General features: G+C 60.8%; 1 protein-coding gene across 1 annotated transcript in view; it reads right to left on the bottom strand.

The window, feature by feature from the left end:
• The window catches only part of STK10 (serine/threonine kinase 10), a 54,701-nt gene that overhangs the window by 22,648 nt on the left and 11,878 nt on the right, over positions 1-20,175 (bottom strand). The window contains exon 2 of the mRNA XM_056112309.1: positions 11,171-11,335. Within this exon, the coding sequence (XP_055968284.1) occupies positions 11,171-11,335 (165 nt within the window). The remainder of the gene's footprint in view (positions 1-11,170; positions 11,336-20,175) is intronic.

The following is a 20,175-nucleotide window of genomic DNA, read 5'->3' as shown; positions in this document are numbered from 1 at the left end:
CCCAGGGGCTGGGCTCTACCCCACATTGCGCCCCTGAGGGCCGCCCCCGGGCACAGAGCTGGGGGTGGCCGCTGAGCCACTGGGAACTTTGGAACAAAAGCAGCCAGAGAACAAACGCTTGCAGGGCCAAGACGGGCCTGAGCCCACCCACAGCTGGGTGCCGACAGAGTGAGGCAGGTGGGCGCGGGCAGCACCCCCACGGCAGGGCCGAGCCCGGGAGTGTGGCCCAGAGGGGTCCTGGCACCTCCCAAGACCCCCTCCTCTGCAGGAGGAGCCAGCTCCTGAACCCAGAGCCCTGCCTCGCTGTGCCACCCTGGGCCACAGCTGGGGGCCGGGTCATAGGTCGTGGGGGAGGCACCTTGTGCTCACAACCTCCCAGGACTGTCTGGGGCCCCCAGACCCCCGGGTTTCCCTGGAAACTTGGCCCAGAAGCCCTGGGAGGGGCCGGTGGGAACAGCCGGAGGTGGGGCCTGGCCAAAGGCCAGAGGGGACTGGAAGCTGGAGACCCCCGACCTGGGTTAAGGTGAGGAAGTTGCGGCCAGCAAAGGGCGGGAGTGAATGAATGATGGCCCTTCATTCATTCACTCGCTCATTCCTTCACCCTGATTGACCGGGTCCAGGATTCCAACCCCACGTCCAATGACCCTCTCGCATTCATTCAGTGGCTCATTCGTTCATTCATCCACTCACAGATGGACCAGATGCTCAATCCCGACTCACCCAACAACCCTCACTCATTCATTCACTCATTCATTCATTCACTCACCCATTCATTCTCCTGCAGACTGACCAGGTTCATCTCTGATGACCTGATGTCCTCTTCATCTTTTTTTTTTTTTTTGCTGTTTTTGGGTCATACCCGTTAATGCTCAGGGGTTACTCCTGGCTCTGGACTCAGGAATTCCTCCTGGCAGTGCCTGGGGGACCATATGGGATGCTGGGAATCGAACCCGGGTCGGCCGCGTGCAAGGTCAACGCCCTACCCACTGTGCTATCGCTCCAGCCCCTGACCCTTCATCTTGACCACAGCAATAAGGCACGCGGCAACCGTGAGGAAACACTGAGACGCAGACAAACCTGGGGCATGGGGAGACCACACAGCGGGTGGGCCACAGCGGGTCGAGTACGGGTTCCAGCCCCAGTACTGCATGACCACCAGGTGACCCCAAGCACCAGTTGTCCCTGAGCACTGCAGGGAAAAGAAGACAACGGGGCCAAGAGAAGGAGCTTAGAACAGCTGGAACACAGCCTTTGTGGGCCCAAGGCCCAGGCTCAACCCCCAACCCCGTATCCGGGCCCCCAAGCCCAGCAGGGGTGACCCCTGAGCGCACAGCCAGGAGGAAGCCCTGGGCACAGCCAGCGGGGTCCCAACACCAAACCAAAACCAAATGTGCCGAACGGCTCAAGGTCCGGCCAAGGACGTGGGGCCTCCTGGGGCCAGCAGTGCTCGGGGCCTCACACATACATGACCTGCACCCCTGACCCCCGAGACCTCACCCAGCCCAACACTGCTCAAGTGCATCCCGTGGGCAGCTGCTCCTGCTTCAGACACGGGGAAACTGAGCCTCGGCGGGGCCAGGGCTTGCCCAGAGCCAGTCTCCTCGGAACCAGCCTGAGTTGAGAGCCCAGACTCAGGGTGGGGGTGCAGAGAGAAGCCGCGGCCCTGGGTGTTGGGGGGCCCCATCCTCCTTCACACGGAGTAACAGATACATGGCCTCAGCCACAAAGAAAGAAAACCCACAAGAAAGGGCTCAAAGGTGTGGGCTGCCCAGCCTGTAGGCAGAGCCCAGAGCCCCGGGCTGCGTGGACAATGCGTCCATTGAGCAGGTCCTACGCCCACGGCCCTGGGAACGGGGCTGTTTCTGCCGCCTTCGCCGGGAACCAGGGCAAGGAATTCAGACTGCCTCCCACCCCCCCAGGAGCAGGGGAAAGCGGCTGAGGCCTTGGGGTGACCTTGGGGGACACACACTGTGGGGTGGGGGGGGGCAAGTTCTACCCGGACGAAAGGGAGGAGGCTCAGAGCCCGCTGGCGTGTTCTATGCGGCCCCCCACCCCAGTCCCTTCTCCTTCCTTCCCCTGTGGGCCCTCGGCGACAATTCCCAGGGCGGGGTGCTCCAGGCAAGGGGCGGGATGGGCTCCCCTCCAAGGCAGCGGGCCAGGCCCCGGGACGAGAAGGGGTGGTGCACGTTTGGAGGTGCCAGGGTAAGTAAGTGGGGTGCGGGTGGGGGCAGCCGCTACGCAGAGTCCTTAAAAACACGCAGAACCGGAAATGCCATTCGGCAGGGCAGGATGCCTCCCGTTTGCACACGGCCGATCCAGGTTGGAGCCCCAGCACCCTGGGGTGTCCTGAGCCCTGTCGGGAGTGACCTCGAGCACAGAGACAGGACTAAAAACCCAGAGCATCGCCCCAGGTGTGGCGTAAAAAGGAAAAAAAAAAACCCAAAAGGATAAAACCATGCTCAGCGAACAGCCTCCAGTTGGGGAAAACTGACAGTCACGTGGGGGGTTAGACCCCTTCAGAGACCCTGCGGAGTCTCTCCTGGAGTCCAGGGCTCTGAACACAACACGACACACAGCACATCTCAACTCACAAAAGTTCCATGTCTCCTCAACACCAGCCGTGTCCGTACCATGGGGACGTCGGGGGAAAAACAGGGCAAGAGACAGAATTCAAGGGCCGAGCTCGCTGGGCACGCTGCAGACCAGAGTCGCGTCCCTGCCCGGCCAGGAGGAACCCCGCCAGGTGTGGCCCCCAAGCCAAAACAAACCCCCAAAAAGCTCCGGGAAAGGGGGCTGGGCCGGTGCTTCAGGAATCAGCTGGAAGGGGCATAAGCAGCAGCTCAGGTGCCCCGAGTGACCCTTCACCCTTCGCCCCTGCCGGCAGGAAGCCACAGGCAGCTGGAACCGCGGCCCTCACACCCTCCAGGGATTGCACAGCGCTGGGGGGATGCCAACCGCGTGTCCCCTGCCGGGGCCCTCCCCTCGCCAGCGCCCGGGCACGCGGAGAGGAAGGGGCCGGGCCGTGGCCCTTGGCTGCGGGAAGTGACCAGACAGGAGGTCAGGAAACAGGCCCCAGGGCCCCGGGAGGCCCAGCCAGCAGGCCTGGGGGAGTCCGACACACGGCCGCTTCCGCTCGGCCCTGCGCCCTCAAATGTTGATAAAGTCCAGAATATTAAGGCCAGACAGAGAGCAGAGTGAGGCACTCTCCATGCAGAGAGGAAGGGTGAGGCACTCTCCATGCGGAGAGCAGGGGTGAGGCACTCTCCTCACAGAGAGCGGGGGTGAGGCACTCTCCATGCAGAGAGGAAGGGTGAGGCACTCTCCATGCGGAGAGCAGGGGTGAGGCACTCTCCTCACAGAGAGCGGGAGGGGGGTGAGGCACTCTTCTCATGTAGAGCAGGGGTGAGGCACTCTCCTCACAGAGAGCGGGGGGGGGTGAGGCACTCTTCTCATGTAGAGCAGGGGTGAGGCACTCTCCTTACATATAGCGGGGGTGAAGCACTCTCCTCATGTATAGCAGAGGTGAGGTATTCTCACAGAGAGCAAGGGTGAGGCACTCTCCTTATAGAGAGCAGGGATAGGCACTCTTCTTGCGTATGGCGAGGGTGAGGCATTCCCCTCATGCATAGCAGGGGTGAGGCACTCTCCTCATTTTATAGCAGAGGTGAGGTATTCTTGCAGAAAGCAAGAATGAGGCACTCTCCTAGCAGAGAGCAGGGGTGAGGCATTCTCCTCACATACAGCGGGGGTGAGTACTTCCTTATATATAGCAGGGGTTAGGTACTCTTCTCATGTATAGCAGGGGTGAGGTATTCTCCTCGCAGAGAGCAGGAGTGAGGCACTCTCCTAGCAGAAAGCAGGGGTGACACACTCTCCTCACAGATAGCGGGGTTGAGGCACTCTCCTTGAGTATAGCAGGGGTGAGGTATTCTCACAGAGAGCAAGGGTAAGGCACTCTCCTTACAGAGAGCAGGGGTGAGGCACTCTCCTCACAGAGAGCAGGGATAAGGCACTCTCCTCATGTATATCAGGGGTGAAGTATTCTCGCAGAAAGCAAGAGTGAGGCACTCTCCTAGCAGAGAGCAGGGGGTGAGGCATTCTCCTCACATATAGCGGGGGTGAGTACTTCCTCATGTAGAGCAGGGATAAGGCACCCTCCTCATGTATAGCAGGGGTGAGGTATTCTCCTCACAGAGAGCAGGGATGAAGCACTCTCCTAGCAGAGAGCAGGGGTGAGGCACTCTCCTCACATATAGCAGGGGTGAGATATTCTCCTCGCAGAGAGCAGGGGTGAGGCACTCTCCTCACAGAGAGCAGGGATGAAGCACTCTCCTAGCAGAGAGCAGGGGTGAGGCACTCTCCTTACAGAGAGCAGGGGTGAGTACTCTCCTCATAAATAGTAGGGGTGAGGCACTCTCCTCACATATAGCAGGGGTGAGATATTCTCCTCGCAGAGAGCAGGGGTGAGGCACTCTCCTCACAGAGAGCAGGGATAAGGCACTCTCCTCATGTATAGCAGGGGTGAGGTATTCTCCTCACAGAGAGCAGAGATGAGGCACTCTCCTAGCAAAGAGCAGGGGTGAGGCACTCTCCTCACAGAGAACAGGGGTGAGTACTCTCCTCATATATAGCAGGGGTGAGGCACTCTCCTCACGAGTGCCAAGCCTGTTCAGTCCGCTGAGCACAGAGCCCTGAGTAGCCCCTGAGCTGGGGTGGTCCAGTGCACAGACACCAGCTCCCCAAGCTACTCAGCCCAGGGGTAGGGTCAAATGCCCAGTGCTGGGGCCTGATGGTCTCGGAGCGTCCAGCAGTGCTCAGCAGGGGCCGTGCTGTGCTGAGAGTGTAGACACTTCCCTGGCATCCTACCACCCGGACCCACCCCCAGGACCCCCTCAGGTGCTCCAAGGAGAGCCGCCAGGAGTATCTGTTGAGCATCCCTGGGTGTGGCCGTGCCCTCCCCCCCGAAACCTGTGAGTTGCCCCGCCAAGTCCCGAGTCCCTTCTCACCCTCGGAGGGGGCCCAGGGGTGCACACACTGACCGTGGGCGCTTTAGGGTGGTGTCCTTGCTCACCTACTCTCCCGGTCACAGTGCTCAGGCACATGGCCTTAAACTAGGAAAGGGCCAGAGCACTCGGACAGGGGGCAGGGCGCGTAGATGTGCCTGCCGCGGACCCGGGTTCCATTCCTGGCACCCCACAGGGTCCCCTGAGCTCCGCCAAGAGTGGCCCTGGAGCACAGAGTCAGGAGTCACCCCTGAACACTGCCATGTGCTCTGAGAGAGGAGAGGGAGAGGGAGAGGACACAAGTGCAAACGACACTGACCAGGTCCCCCTGGACCTCCGCACCAGCCCCCGCAGAGGGGTTTGAGCCCGGGCGTCAGTGCAGGAAGGCCTGTATCCCTGACTTCCAAGAAGATGCCCAGCCAACTGTGAGTTTATTTATTTCGTTTTGGCGGTAGGGGGAGTTCGGGGGCCACAACTGGCAGTACCCAGGGCTCACTCCCGGCTGCTCAGGGCGCCCAGCAGGGCCGGGGATCCGACCCGCCTCCCGCTGTCATGTCTCTCAGGCCCCTCCACTGGCAGCGCTGGGGGTTACCCCTGGCGGTGCTCAGGGGGCTCTAGGGGACGTCGGGGATCAAACCCAGGCTGGCCCCGTGCAACGCTGCGCTGTCCTCTGGGCCCACTGGGTGCCTTCTAAACACCAGACACGCAGCGCTGAGGAACCCTGGCTGGCCCCCGGCTGCCCCGCCCACACCCTGCTCTTTGACCCCAACAGCACTTCCTCTTTGTAAAGAGGTTTCTGGCAAGGAGGAAAACTCTGAAAGGCCAGAGTCATGGTTCACTCTCTCACTGTCTCTGTCTCTGTCTGTTTCTGTCTCTGTCTCTCTCTCTCTCTCACACACACACACACAAACACACTTTCACAAATAAACACACACACATTCTCACAACACTCACATACACACACTCACTACATACACATACACACTCACACACACACTCACTACACACACATGCACACTCACACACACCATCAAAGACTCACATTCACCTTACACACTCTCATCCATACACACACCCCTATACACTCAATCACACACATTCCGTCACTCTAATACACTCACACACTCACACTCCCTTGCACGCTCACACATTCCCACCCTCAACGCTGTTCCACGCTCATTCTCACACCCACACTCACACAACTCCTCACACTCTTAGGCCCTCTCTGTATCTCTCTCTCTCTCTCTCTCTCTCTCTCTCTCTCTCTCTCTCTCTCTCACGCACACTCTACACCAGGTCACACACGCATCTCAGCGTTCATGTCCTGGCTGGTCACAGGCCCTGCGTGAGTGTCCCCCTCCTTTTCCTCCTTGGACCCCCGAGGCCAAGTCTAGGCTCTGAGGGCGCCATGTCAGGCAGTTCACTCCAGGGGCACAGGCACTGCAGTGCCTCACACGCTGTGTGGAAACCGTGCCCTCTGGGTCATCGTTCCTTTTCTCTGTGGACAGACCCGTGGGCGAAAACCACAGCCCCAAAGTTCTGCTTGATGCAGAGAGACACGCCCACGGCTCTGGGCACGTGGGGAGGCATTAGGGAGCAGTGAGGCCTGCGGCTAACTGGAGAGCCCTCTCACCCCACCCCACCCCGACTCCCAAGGCATGCCACCGTATCCCCAGACCATTCTAGAAAAATGGGAGGGCCAGTCACATGCCACCCTCTGGACCGAACACCGCCAGCAAATGTCCACAAATGTCACAGTCCCAGCCTAAGGGGTCTACGTCCTGACCTGAGCGGGTCACACAACCACGCAAGGAGCTGGGCTCAGCGGTCAATTCACGGTTCTCAGAGGCAAAATGACCAGGAGGCAAAGGGCCACTGGCGACAGGAAGGCGGGTGGGCCTGGTCGCATCAGGCACCCACACTGGTCGCCCACCCCCCTGAGGAACTGAGGTGCTCCACAAAGCACAACAGGACCTGTGGAGAAAGTACAGCTAGGCCGTGAGTACTCAGGGTGGGCGAGGGGAACCGTCCTGGATCCATCACTGAGCCTGGCGCCTCCTGCCCTGTGACAGGAGACTAGTTCCCCTCGTCACAAATACCAGAGATCCATGCCCTCCAGGGACATGTCCCAGGTGAGTCTGAGTTCGCAGGTCACACAGGCCAAGCCCTGTCACCTGGTGAAAGGCTCTGAACCTAAGAGAGTATGTCTATTTACTAATTTTTGGTGTGGGGATCACACCTGGCAGTGCTCAGGGCTGACTCCTGACTCTGTGCTCAGGGCTGGCTCCTGGTGGGACTCGGGGGACCCTATGGGGTGCCGGGGATCAAACCCAGGCCGGCTGCGGGCAGGGCCAGCCCCCTCTTCACTGTCTGATCACTCCGGCCCCCCACCTGGAGAATTCTGAAATGTGAAAGGCAGTGTTTCCTTAGTGGCGTGGTGACCTTATGCTAAGTATTTCTAATTTTTTTAATTGTACCATTAAAAAAGATGGAGCGATCGCTGGAGTGATAGCACAGCAGGTAGGTTGCTTAGCACATAGCACAGTGGGTAGGGCATTTGCCTTGCACGCAGCCAATCCTGGTTCGATTCCTCTGTCCCTCATCAGAGAGCCCAGCAAGCTACCAAGAGTATCCCGCCCGCACGGCAGAGCCTGGCAAGCTCCCCTTGGCATATTTGATATGCCAAAAACAGTAACAACAAGTCTCACAATGGAGATGTTCCTGGTGCCCGCTCGAGCAAACTGATGAACAACGGGAGGACAGTGCTACAATTGTACCATACGCCTTAAAAACAGGGGGTAACAATTATGCAGTGGTGACAAATCTTTGGTGAAATCCGGAACCCTCGAAATAAAGGAAGTCGAGCTGCTTCTGGGCCGGGAAGGTAGGAGGGTGGACGGGCAGATGAGTGACCGGGTGGGCATGGGGTGGAGGCGGTGGACGGGGCGGCCCCTTTGTTGGATTCAAAGGCGGCTCTGTGAGGTCAGCCTGGCAGCCAGCACTGAGAAATCCTAAAAATCCGACGGGGGTTCTCAGAGCTCTTGGGGGAGTCCAGGCACAATGCTGAGCCCAGCCGTGGCTAGCCTGTTTGTCGCCGGCAGGAAAGGGAGAAAAGAGGAAGCGGCCCAGCCCTCAACAATGGTCAACGGCCGAGTCCAGAGGAGAAATCGGATCCGTGAATAAAAAATAGAGTTGCAGGTGCTTCCCGCATGCTGGCAAAGCTAGTGGCGGTGGCCACGGGTGCAACCGAAGGGACAAAGCAGCAGGGAAGAGGCCGGGAGAGGCCGGACTCTTCCTTCCGACCCCGGGGGGCCTGTGCGTGTAATAAAACAGCTAGAAAGGGGGCTGGAGCCATAGCACGGCGGGGAGGGCGTTTGCCTTGCACACGGCCGTCCCGGGTTCGATCCCAGCATCCCATAGGGTCCCCCCAGCACCGCCAGGAGTAATTCCTGAGTTGCAGAGCCAGGAGGAACCCCTGAGAATTGCCAGGTGTGACCCCAAAAGCAAAAAAAATCTAGAGAAACATACTCCGAGTGTTCCTATTTGGGAGGCCTCAGGAAGCAGGCCCTGGCGTGGAGAATTCCAGGGGCTGAGGGGTGCGAGGGACACCCAGTTCAGGGGCTACACTCCTGGCTCTGTGGGCAGGAGGCTGGGCCGGGCTGGCCCATGCAAGGGAAGGGTCTCGTGCTCCCGCCCAAACACTCCCCGCCTCATCAAGTTTATCTAACTCGCCGTATTCATCTCCCGTTTACTTCACCGCTTGTGCTTTCTTGCACTTGATTTTCGTCTTTCCCTAATAATCGTATACAAAATATTGAATTTTTTTTTTTTTGGCCAAGCGGAAGGGTTTGGGTTATACGGAGCCGTGCTCAGAAGTTACACCCAATTCCTGAGCTCCGAGGACCCCTCCCGGCGGCGCTGCGGGGGCCAGGTGGTGCCAGGACTCGCTCCATTTCTTAAAAGCAGCAGCTCCTGGCCAGGGGCCGCGTGCAGCCGGCTGGGAGCCGTCCCTGGCACCAGGCCGGGAGCAAGCCCTGAGCAATGTGGGCACGGCCCAAAAAAGGGGGAGGGAAGATGAAGAAACTTCCTTAAAAAAGCAACTTCATGAATCAGAGCAGTGCCAGCGTGGGGCGTGAGCTGGGGGCCGCCTGCCCATCTCTGCCCGTCTCTGCCCGCTCCCACCTGTCCATCCTCGGGTCTGCTCGGCCCCAAGGGGCCTGGACACAGCAGAGGGGGAAGGTCTGGAAATCCACAGCTGACTAGGGGGCTGGAGGGACGTCCCTTAGGGGCTCCCCAGAGAGGAAGTCGGCCTGGAGCGGGAGGACTCGCCACTTTAGAGGGAGGGGTCCCGGTTCTCATTTTCCTCAACTCGGGGCTTCCTGTGTCTCTGCAATGAAGGCCAGCTCTACCAGGCAGCTCCTAGCTTGGTTTTGTTTCATTTCAACAGCGGTGCCGGGAATCGAACCCATGGCCTCACACTTGCAAAGCAAGTACTCTAAGCACTGGGCCACCCCCTCAGCCCCGTTTGCCCTGCGGGTCTCAGCAAACACAGGCGGGAAACACATTTTGTCCCCCTGGGAAGCATCAGAGTCTGCGCCTAAAAAAAAAAAACAAACCAGGTAGGACTCTTGCCTTGAATGCAGCCTGCCCGGGTTCATTTTTCTTTTTCCTGTCTGTGGGTTGGTGGGCCACACCTGGCAATCCTCAGGGGCTACTCGCTCCCGGCTCTGCACTCAGGAGTTATTCCTCGCAGTTCTCGGGGAACCATACGGGGTGCCAGGGATGGGAGTCCGGCTGGTCACGTGCAGGCCAAATCGCTCTCCCCACTGGACTCTCTCCAGCCCCCAACCCTGGTTCAATACCTGGCACTGCACAGGTCCCCACCGACATCACCAGGAGTGACCCCTGAGCACAAAGCCAGGAGTAAGCCCTGAGCACTGCTGGGTATCACCCAACCCCCCTACCAGCACCCGCAAACTCAGGCCTGCCAGTTCACAAAAAGCTCACCAGCAACTTATTAGTGGGAACATTTCTATTTTTATGGATTTTTTTTTGAGGGGGGGAGTGGGGACGGGTCACACTCAGACCCAGCACTGCTCAGGAACTACTCTCAGCTCAGTGCTCAGGACTTACTCCTATGGTGCTGTGGGGGCCCTGCAGTGCCAGGATCCAGCCACCACTGGAGACACATCTCCAGCCCCAGGGGGGAAAACTGTGCCCGCCCGTACATCACTGCAGCCACCTTAGTCCCTGCCGGGTTCCTGGTTAGTAACAAACCAGTCGTACAGTGCAGGAAACTCTGCGGAGGGGCCCACCGGCCCCCATCACCAGGATCCATGTGATGCCAGCCCTGTTGGGCCTTTCCTGCGGCCTCTATAGGGCACAAGGCTCCCCTGGCAGTGCTCGGCCATGAAAGCTGAGTCTGGGGGCTGGAGGCAGAAGCACAGCTGCTGTCGGAGGCTCCGTCTACACCAGGGGCCGAGCACTGAGACAGCAGCAGGTGAGGCCTTGCTACATACAGGCTGGGTCGCCCAAGAAAATGGGGCACAGGGCACGCTGAGTACCTCCAGAGGGGCTGGGGGTGACACAAGGCTTGGGAGGGGGGGCTCGGAGCTGCGGCTGCATCGAGAGCTTCCTCATACAAGGTCGAGAGGGGCCTGAGTGACGGGACAGTGGGGAGGGCGCTTGAGTTGCGGGCGGCTGCCCCGGGGCTCGATCCCCAACGTCCCTGATGGTCCCCCAAGTCCTGCCTGGAGGGACCCCTGAGCTGAGACTAGGGAGTGAGGAAGCCCTGAGCACCACCAAGAGTGGTTCCAAAACTAAAGGAAAGAAGACGAAAATCTAAACTCGTGGATGAAGACACACACAAAAAAAAATAATAATAAAATAAAATAAAAAAAGACAAAAAAAAAGACTCTTCAACAGTCTTTGAAGGAGCCCCGGCTGCCAGCACAGGTGGAGTCACGGGGCTGGCCGCCCCCACAGAGCAGAAAGCAGCCGGCACCTGGGTAAAAACCCTGATCCCCGGGCCCCGCCTGACAGATGGAGAAACTGAGGCACGGGCCTGGGCGTTTCCGACCCAGAAGCAGCCACGCTGGGCCGGAGACCTGGAGATGCTCTTCCAAGTCACAGGGCGTGCAGGGTGGGGTCGGGGGGCGCTCACTCACCCACAGCTTGCTCTCGTAGTAGTAGGCCCCCAGCAGCCGCACGATGTAGGGGTGCTCACACGTGGCCAGGATCTCGATCTCCACCATGTAGTCCTCCAGCTCCTCCTCGCTCTTCGTCTCGATGACCTTGGCAGCCGCCAGCGTGCCCGTCTCCTTGTTCTTAGCCTGCAAGGCGAAGGGGACCGTCAAGGCGAGAGGGAGGAGCTGGAGCGACAGCACAGCGGGGAGGGCGTTTGCCTTGCACGCGGCCGACCCGGGTTCGATTCCCAGCATCCCATATGGTCCCCTGAGCACCGCCAGGAGTAACTCCTGAGTACAGAGCCAGGAGTAACCCCTGTGCATCGCCGGGTGTGATCCCCCCCAAAAAAAGGCAAGAGGGAGAGAGAGAGATCGCGAGGGGGTGGGGTGGGGACTCGCCCCACAGAGTGCCCTGAGCACTGTCAGGAGAGTCCGCTCTGTGCCCAGCGAGGTGTGGCCCCAAAATAAACAAGAATGACCCAGAGGTCGTGCAGGCCCTGGAAGCTGGTGTTGAGAGGAAATTTGGGGGGGAGGGGGGTGGACACAGCAGGGCGACAAAGGGGCTGGAGCTGAAACCCCCAACGGGAACCCTCTCAGGGCTCCTCCTTCCGGCAGGAAACACGCAAGGCCCAGGGAGTAGTGGAAACTCTCGGAGGTCAGCCCCAGACCCTGGGAGAGTTGGGAACAGCTGGACACATGTGGCGTGGACACGCCCTGGCTCCATTAGAGAGAGAACAGCGGGCCAGGCACGGGCCTTGCACAAGGCTGGCCAGATTTGACCCCCGGCACCCTGGCAGGAGGGATCTCTGAGCACAGAGCCAGGAGTCAGCCCTGAGCACCATCAGCTGCGGCCCCAAGTCAAAAGCAAAACTAAAGCATGGGGGCTGGAGCAATAGCACAGCGGGGAGGGCGTTTGCCTTGCACGCGGCCGACCCGGGTTCGATTCCCAGCATCCCCTAGGGTCCCCTGAGCACTGTCAGGAGTAATTCCTGAGTGCAGAGTCAGGAGCATCGCCGGGTGTGACCCAAAAAGCAAAATAAATAAATAATAAAGCGGATGTGTTGGGTCAGGGAGTCCCTGCTGGCTGGCCCGGAACTGCCCTTCCTGGACACTCTTCATCCAGTGTCCAGTGCCCTCCTGCCCTGCGATCCCTTCCCCAGTCTGGGCCTGTGGGGCCTCTGCTGCCAGGTGGGCTCGAAGAAACAATGGCGGGGTGATGAGGGGGATGGGCACCAACCCCACATTCACCGCCCTGCTTGCCTGTCATGCCCCCAAGGGAACCCCCACCATGGAACTGCCAATGAAAGCTTCATTTAGGGGTGCCAATGCAGGAGAGCTCACACCGGCGGGGACAAGGCCCCGGGTTCGACCCCTAGCAACACACGCACCCATCCCCCTGCACTGCCAGGTAGGTACAGCCGGGAGTGGCCCCTGGGTCCCTGAGCACTGCCTGGGAGGCCCAAGGGGAAAATGAAATGGCAGCAGGGGCCGGAGCAAGAGGCCAGCGGGCAGGCGCCTGCCGTGCACGTGGCCAGCCCGGGTTCCATCCCCAGTCCCCACAGGGTTCCCGAGGAACAGGCCCCGAGCACTGTCAGGTGTGTCCCGACCCTCTCGCACCCCCTCAGGATCAGGACCAGACTAGACGGCGCAGGGGTGAGGTGCTCTCCTGACACACGCTCCCCGGGGTTCCGTCCCTGGCACCACAGAGGAGAGGTCTGAGCACTACCGGGTGTGGCCCCCAAACAAAATTTATTTTATTTATTTTATTTTTGCTTTGGGGGCCACACCCGGCGATGCTCAGGGGTTACTCCCAGCTCCGCCCTCAGGAATCACTCCTGGCAGTGCACAGAGAGACCCTATGGGATGCCGGCGATCGAACCCGGGTTGGCCCTGTGCAAGGCAAACGCCCTCCCTGCTGTACTGTGGCTCAGGCCCCAACAAAATATTTTGTAAGGCGGCTCCCTGGTCTGTGTGGAAGCAAAGGCTTGGAGACGGAAGGTCCTTGTGTGGGTCACACAGCAGCTAAGCAACAGGGCTGGGTGGGGGGGAGCTCTACCCTGTGGCTCCCAGGCAGGGAGGGTTGCGGTCTCTGCCTCGGGGGCCACCCCCCCCCCGTACCCCCTCTCAACTCTGGGCAGGTGGGAGAGGGCGGGGTCTGGGGGGCCGTGGGTGGCCGGGCGGGCTGAGCCGGAGAGAACAGAGCCCGTCTGTGGCCGCTGACGTCTGAGTCCCCGCGCACAGGGCTGTGGGGAGCCCCCGGTCCTCCAGGCTGGCCGGCGGGCCCAGCGCCTCGGCCCACACCCTGGGGAGCAAAGACAGTGGTCACTTGTGCTCTGGGGCGCGGAAACCTCGGAGGGAACAAACCGGCCCTGTGCGGCTCAAGGCGGGGTCTCGCGGGGGGAGGGGTCCTGCCCCTCCATGCGGGGGCCGGAGACCCCCTCTGCCTCCCCCGCCCTGAGCCCCACTCTGACGGCAGCGCCAGGGCAGGCACTGTGCAAGGCCAGGGGCGGCAGGCTCACCGCCAGGCTTGTCTGGGGAGCGCCCCTCACTCTCCTCACTCTGGGGCCCAGCCCTGGCCTCTGCGCCTGGCTGTGTATAGAGTCACCCCAGGGTGCAGCTACCTCTCCCTGGCAAGCAGCTTCCTCTCTATGAGCAGGCTGGCCGGCGTGCAAAGCCTCCGGAGAGCACCAAGTCAGGTGGGCAGGACGCGGCGGGCAGGACGCACCCAGGAGAGAGACCAGCAGCTGAGGCGCTGTGGTCGCCGGGAGCCAGCCACTCCTGAAGGCCAGCTGCCCCCGAAGCCTGCTGTCCGCCCACACCTCTGCCGTGGGTACCATTAAGGGACAGCACTGTCCAGGTCTGGGGGGTCCCACCAGAGGGGGGACTCTGCAGGAGCAATGCCCCCCACCAGGGCCACCTTCTCTCCCAAGTGACCTTCACAAAGGCCTCCTGGGTATGGACGAGGCTGATGCAGGTGGCAGGGTCACAAGCAGAGAAAACCTCGAAGAGCCCCCATGCACTGCCAGGTGTGCCCCCCAAACAAAAAAGAATCTCCCCCACACCCAGAAAAAAACCCCAAAACCCAGGGCCCACAGTGATAGTGCAGCACATAGGATAACTGCCTGCACACAGCTGACCTGGGTTCCATCCCTGGCGTCCGACATGGTCCCTAAGCACTGTCGAGAGTGGTCCCTGAGCAGAGAGCCAGGAGTCGCCCCGGAGCACCATGGGGCGGCCGCACCCACCAAAACAAAATGCCAACCTGCAGAGATGGGTGTGGAGACAGCACAGAGGGGCAGGCACTCGCCTTGCATGCAGCCAACCCAGGTTTGATCCCAGCATCGCACAGGGCCTCCGAGCCTCCCTAGAGCAGAGTCAGGGGGAGCCTGGGTGTGGCCCCCAAACAATAAAGGGCCAACAAAGCAGCGGGAAAGAGCATGTTCCTGCCAGTCCAGGACAAACAGAAAGCACAGGGCTGAGAGCGGCCGAAGCCGTGGGGGGCTGCAGGGGTCAAGCCACCTGCCGGGAGGGGGTGCTGAAGCCTCAGTCCCTCGCTCCCCTGCCAGCAGCACTGCCCTCCCCAGGGCCCCCTGCCCCCGAAGACCCCTTCATCCCCATGCAGGCTCCCCTCAGATGCCCTCACCTCAGCCCACCCAAGGCTCCCCCGAGTCCTGAATGGCAGAGCCGGGCACGTGGGTGGGGTGAGTGAGACGACGGAGAAGGAGGCAGAGAGGCGGGACCGTGTGGGCGGGATGACTACTAGATGAACAAGGGTGCCTGCACAGGTGGGGGGGGGGGGCATCTGCATGTTTCGCAGGGGAGTGCAAGGCGGGCAGGAGGGTGGTGAGGGGACGGGTGTAATGGGAGAAGGATGCGTGGCCACGCAGGAAGCCAGGTGGGAGTGGGGCGGCTACAGTTCCCTGTGGATGCGGGTGTGGGAGGGTTACGGGAAGGATAGCATGAGGCAAACAAATGCAGACGGAGGGATGGGCAGGTCAGGGATGGACACACGGCGGGTGGATGGATGGATGGATGGATGGATGGATGGATGGACGGATGGATGGCTGGATGGATGGATGGATGGATGGAAGACCGGGTGGGCAGGTTGATGGATGGGTGGATGGGTGAATGAGTGGATACATGGGTGGGTAAATGGATGGATGGATGGTGGGTGGGTGGGTGGATGGATGATAGATAAGCCAATGGATGATAAATCAATTAGTTGGTTGGATGGATGAATGGTGGGTGGATGGATAGGTGAGTGGGTAGGTTAGTGGAGGGATTGATGGATGGATGGTTGGATGGGTGGATGGATGAATGGGTGGGTGGATGAATGGGTGGGTGGGTGGGTGGATGGATGGATGGATGGATCAGTGGGTGGATGGATGGATAGATGGATGGATGGATGGATGGATGGGTAGATGGATGGATGGAGGATGGAAGGGTGGGTGGATTCATGAAGGGAGGGAGTATGGGTGGGTGGATGGATGGATCAGTGGGTGGATGGATGGGTGAGTGGGTGGGTTAATGGATGGATGGATGGATGGATGGATGGGTGGATGGATGGATGGGTAGATGGATGGATGGATGGATGGATGGATGGATGGATGATGGAAGGGTGGGTGGATTCATGAAGGGAGGGAGTATGGGTGGGTGGATGGATGGATCAGTGGGTGGATGGATGGGTGAGTGGGTGGGTTAATGGATTGATGGATGGATGGATGGATGGATGGATGGATGGATGGATGGATGGGTGGGTGGATGGATGGGTGGGTGGATGGATGGATAGATGGGCGGGTGGGTGGATGGATGGATGGATCAGTGGGTGGATGGATGGATGGGTGGGTGGATGGATGGATGGGTGGATGGATGGATGGATGGATGGGTAGATGGATGGATGGATGGATGGATGGATGGATGGATAGATGGATGGATGGATGGATGATGGAAGGGTGGGTGGATTCATGAAGGGAGGGAGTATGGGTGGGTGGATGGATGGATCAGTGGGTGGATGGATGGGTGAGTGGGTGGGTTAATGGAGAGATGGATGGATGGATGGATGGATGGGTGGATGGATGGGTAGATGGATGGATGGATGGGTGGATTAATGGGTGGGTGGATGGATGGATAGATGGGTGGGTGGGTGGATGAATGGATGGATCAGTGGGTGGATGGATGGATGGGTGGGTGGATGCATGGAGGGAGGGAGGATGGGTGGGTGGATGGATGGATGGATCAGTGGGTGGATGGGTGGATGAGTGGATGGATGGGTGGAAGGAGGGATGGATGGGTTGGTGGGCGGATGGAGGATGGAGGGATGGATGAACGATGGGCTGGGTGGGTGGGCAGAGTGGACGGGTAGGTAGACTAGGGGCAATGCTGCTGTGCCTCCCCATAGAGGGAAAGGCAGCAGGAAGATCAGGGGGAGCCCACGTGCCCCGCAGCAGAGGCGGGTCCCACCAGGTGCTGTGTCTGGGTGGCCGGAGGAGCCGGCACCCCTGCCTGGCCCACAGCCAGTACACACTTAACGCAACCTGGCAGGAACAGAGAAACCACTTCCTGATCAATAATCACGGGGCCAAGTTCCAGCTTCGCAAACAACCCAGTGACGCAGGGGGTGGCCGAGATTCCGGCGCACAGACGCAGAGGGCGGGCGGGTGCCAAGGCTGCCACTGACCCTCTCCGTGCGGGAGGGGGAAACCTGGCCGGCCCTCCTGCCCGCCGGGGCCAACGCTGAGCCCCAGCTGCTCAGAGCCAGCCGGCGAGACAAGTAAAGCCAAGGGGACGGCCCCGAGGCACCGCGTCAGGCCTTGGCCGAAAACCCGGGCAACCTGTCCGGCCTGGCTGAGGCCGTGGGAGCTGCAGATTTCAGCCCGGCGGTGCCAGGGGGAACCCGAGCACGCGGATCCCTCCCACGGGGACACGACCGGCCGCTGAGTCACCGGGGCGGGAGAGCTGGACTCATTCCCCACACGCCCGACCTCGCTGCCTCCCCGTGATCTCGGGGGACAGTGTCCTCAGCCGCCAGGCAGGCCGAGCCTCCAGGAAGTACGGCGGCCCCGGGGACTCCACCCTCCACGCTGTCTCGGTGGCGCCCTGTCATCCTGAGAGTGACGTGCAGGGCACAGGCAGCGGCCCCGGGTCCAGCCCAGCCCTGCCTGGTAGACGTGCGTCCTGGCTCCCAATCCATCCTCCCCCCGGCCCCACGTGGCTCCCCGAGCACCGGCAGGTGTGGTCGCCCCTCCTCAAGAGCAAAATTCAAACTGTAACTGTGCAAAGACGAAGCTGCACCCGCCGGGCCCCCAGAGCTCGCTGCCCTCGGCGGCTGACGTCCTCCTCTGGAGGACCCCGAGCTGCTGGCCAGCTGGGGGGCACTCCCTGGCCCTCTCTACCCCCTCGTCCAGGCAATGCGTGCAAACTCCCACCCAGGCTGGGAGCGGAGGCGGCTGGGGTGAGCGCCCCATGAGATCTGATGTCGGAACAGGGCGAGACCAGGAAGGGGGCTGGGAGGGAGAAAGGGTCTCACTAGCGTTTGCATTTATTTATTGGGGGGGGCGGGGCAGGCATTCCCAGTCGTGTGTGGGGCTCACTCCCAGTGCTCAGGGGACTGCGTGGTGCCCGGGACAGAAGCCAGGATCCTCCACCCTTCCCGGGCCTCATGGGTGCCAGGCCAGGGCTCGACCAACCACTGAGCCCCAGGTTCCACAGGAAGGAGCTGAGTTCAGGACAGTGCCCTGGGGTGGGGGCCTCACTAGGGGACCAGGCACGAGGCCCCGGGGGCTCCCTTTCTGGAAGGAGGAAGCCAGAACCAGCCTGTGGTCTGATAGGGCCTGTGCGTGTCGGAACCCCTGCATTTCACTGGGAGCACCCCCCTGAGAACCACCGGGTGTGGCCCACATACCCCAAATAAAATGGACATGAGCTGAGGCCTCCCAGCCAGGTGCTCAGATACAAACCACGGTGGACAGGTGCTCGAGAGGTCCAGATGAGGCCCCCAAGGTGGGTTCTGGGCTGGGGGCGGCACACAGCCACCCCCAACCCACCCACCAGTAGCACCAGGAGAGCCCGGCGGCCACAGAGACAGCAGGGCGTAGCCCAGGCCCAGAGCACCACCGGGTGTGGCCCTCACCACAAACAAAAACAACTGCTTCTTGGGGCTGGAGCTGACCTGGTCCCCCGAGCCCCGCCAGGAGGGAGCCCTGAGCACAGAGCCAGGAGTGAGTCCTGGGCTCGGCTGGGTGTGGCCCTCAAATTTTTAAAACAAAACATATTGTTTTAAAAAATAAACTTTTCTTTAAAAGAGAACTTAGAAAGCCTCTTGGGCCCCAAGCAGGAAGCAGCCCGGAGGGTCACTGCCCGGGGACACGCTTGGAGGCCACAGCGCCTGCTGGGGCCGAGAACCGGACCTGGGCCCAGACCAGACACCAGCCAAGCTTTCCAGGAAGGACGTCCGCTCTCTCTCCGGCCCTTCCAGGGATGGACCGGCCACTGGGCCTCACCTCCCGGCTATCTTCACTCCCACTGAGTCCTCAGTCTTCTTGCCTGGGGGCTGCCCCTGGCCAGTTTGCGGGGCAGGGAAAGGGTCTCATTCCCAACCCTGAGCTCCGGGGCCATGTGATGCCGGCCAGTGAACCTAAGCCTCCTGCAGGTGGACACAGGCCCGGTCCCCGGAGCATTGCTCCGGCCCAAATCACGTGACCACCCCCCCAACCCCGCCCTTAAACTGGAGACTGGTTGCACGCACAGCGTGCTCGCCACGGGGCCACACACGGTCATCAGGCTCCTGGCGGGGCAGGGGGAGGGGGCGCACACCTCTCAGTAGTGGTGCTGGCTGGGGGGTGGCACCCCTTTGACGTGGGGCGTATACACACACACGTGCACACACATATGCACACATACACATACAAACACGCACGCACACTCGCACATACATACATATGCACACACAGACACAGACACACACACACACACACACACACGCACCAGTGGCGGGGCCAGAAACCCTCTGCAGAGCTGGGGAATCCCATGAAGTCCAGTGGCCAGGCTCATGCGTCAGCACCAGGCTCGAACCTGTGACCTTCCACCCACTGGCACATGCGTCCACGCCCAGCCATGCACGCGTCAGCGCCAGGGCTGGCACCTGTGACCTTGGGTACCAGAGAACACCACCGGCCCAAGAGTGAGTCCTGAGCGCAGAGCCAGGAGAAGCCCTGAGCACTGCTGGGTGTGGCCCCCCAAGCCAACAACAGCAACAACAAAACCCCCTGGCCTGACGCCCCCAGCCACATTCAGAGATGGCCCAGTCATGCACTGTCAGCACCGGAGCTCGAACCCGTGACCTGACGCTTCCAGGCACACACAGCGATGCTCCGAGCCGCCCTGGTCGTGTCTGGAATCACGTCCTTTTCCCATGAGGACAGAGGGCAGGAGGCTTTAGGCTGACCCTTGGGACTCCAGGGGCCTCTCAAATACAAGGAAGTAGAACGGGGTGGGGGGGCCCAGTCCTGCAGCCAGAACGTCCCCACAGAGAGGCCAGAGCAGGGAGGGAGGCAGGGGCTGGGCTGACTCCCTCCCTCCACAGGCACCCCTGGGTCACCCACTCACACTCTGGGGACACACAGGGGCCCCCACTCTCCCCAGGAGCTCCAGAAAGAGTGAGCGGGAACAGAGCCACAGCTGGGCAGACACTCTAAGGAGGGGCCGGGGCTAAGGGGCTTGTTTAAAGCTGGAGCAGGACTGATCACTGAGCACAGAGTAAGCCCCAAGAACAGCCAGGTGTGGCCCAGAAAACAAAAGAGAGGAGAAGGGGAACCCCTCAGGAGAGAGAGAGCTGGCTGGCCTGGCATGTGCAAAGGTCCTGGGGCAGGAAGGGCCTCGGTATAGGGCATGAATGACAGAGGCAGACAGGATGGAGCCCTTCTGCCAGGCAGCAGACTGGTAAGCCATCCTGACTCAGGGCCTATACTGCCTATTAATGAGAAAAAATT

Source organism: Sorex fumeus, unplaced genomic scaffold (genome assembly GCF_029834395.1).
Source record: "Sorex fumeus unplaced genomic scaffold, SorFum_2.1 ptg000017l, whole genome shotgun sequence".
Taxonomy (NCBI): domain Eukaryota; kingdom Metazoa; phylum Chordata; class Mammalia; order Eulipotyphla; family Soricidae; genus Sorex; species Sorex fumeus.
Note: the sequence above shows the minus strand (reverse complement) of the source record. Positions and strands in the feature narration are given on the sequence as shown.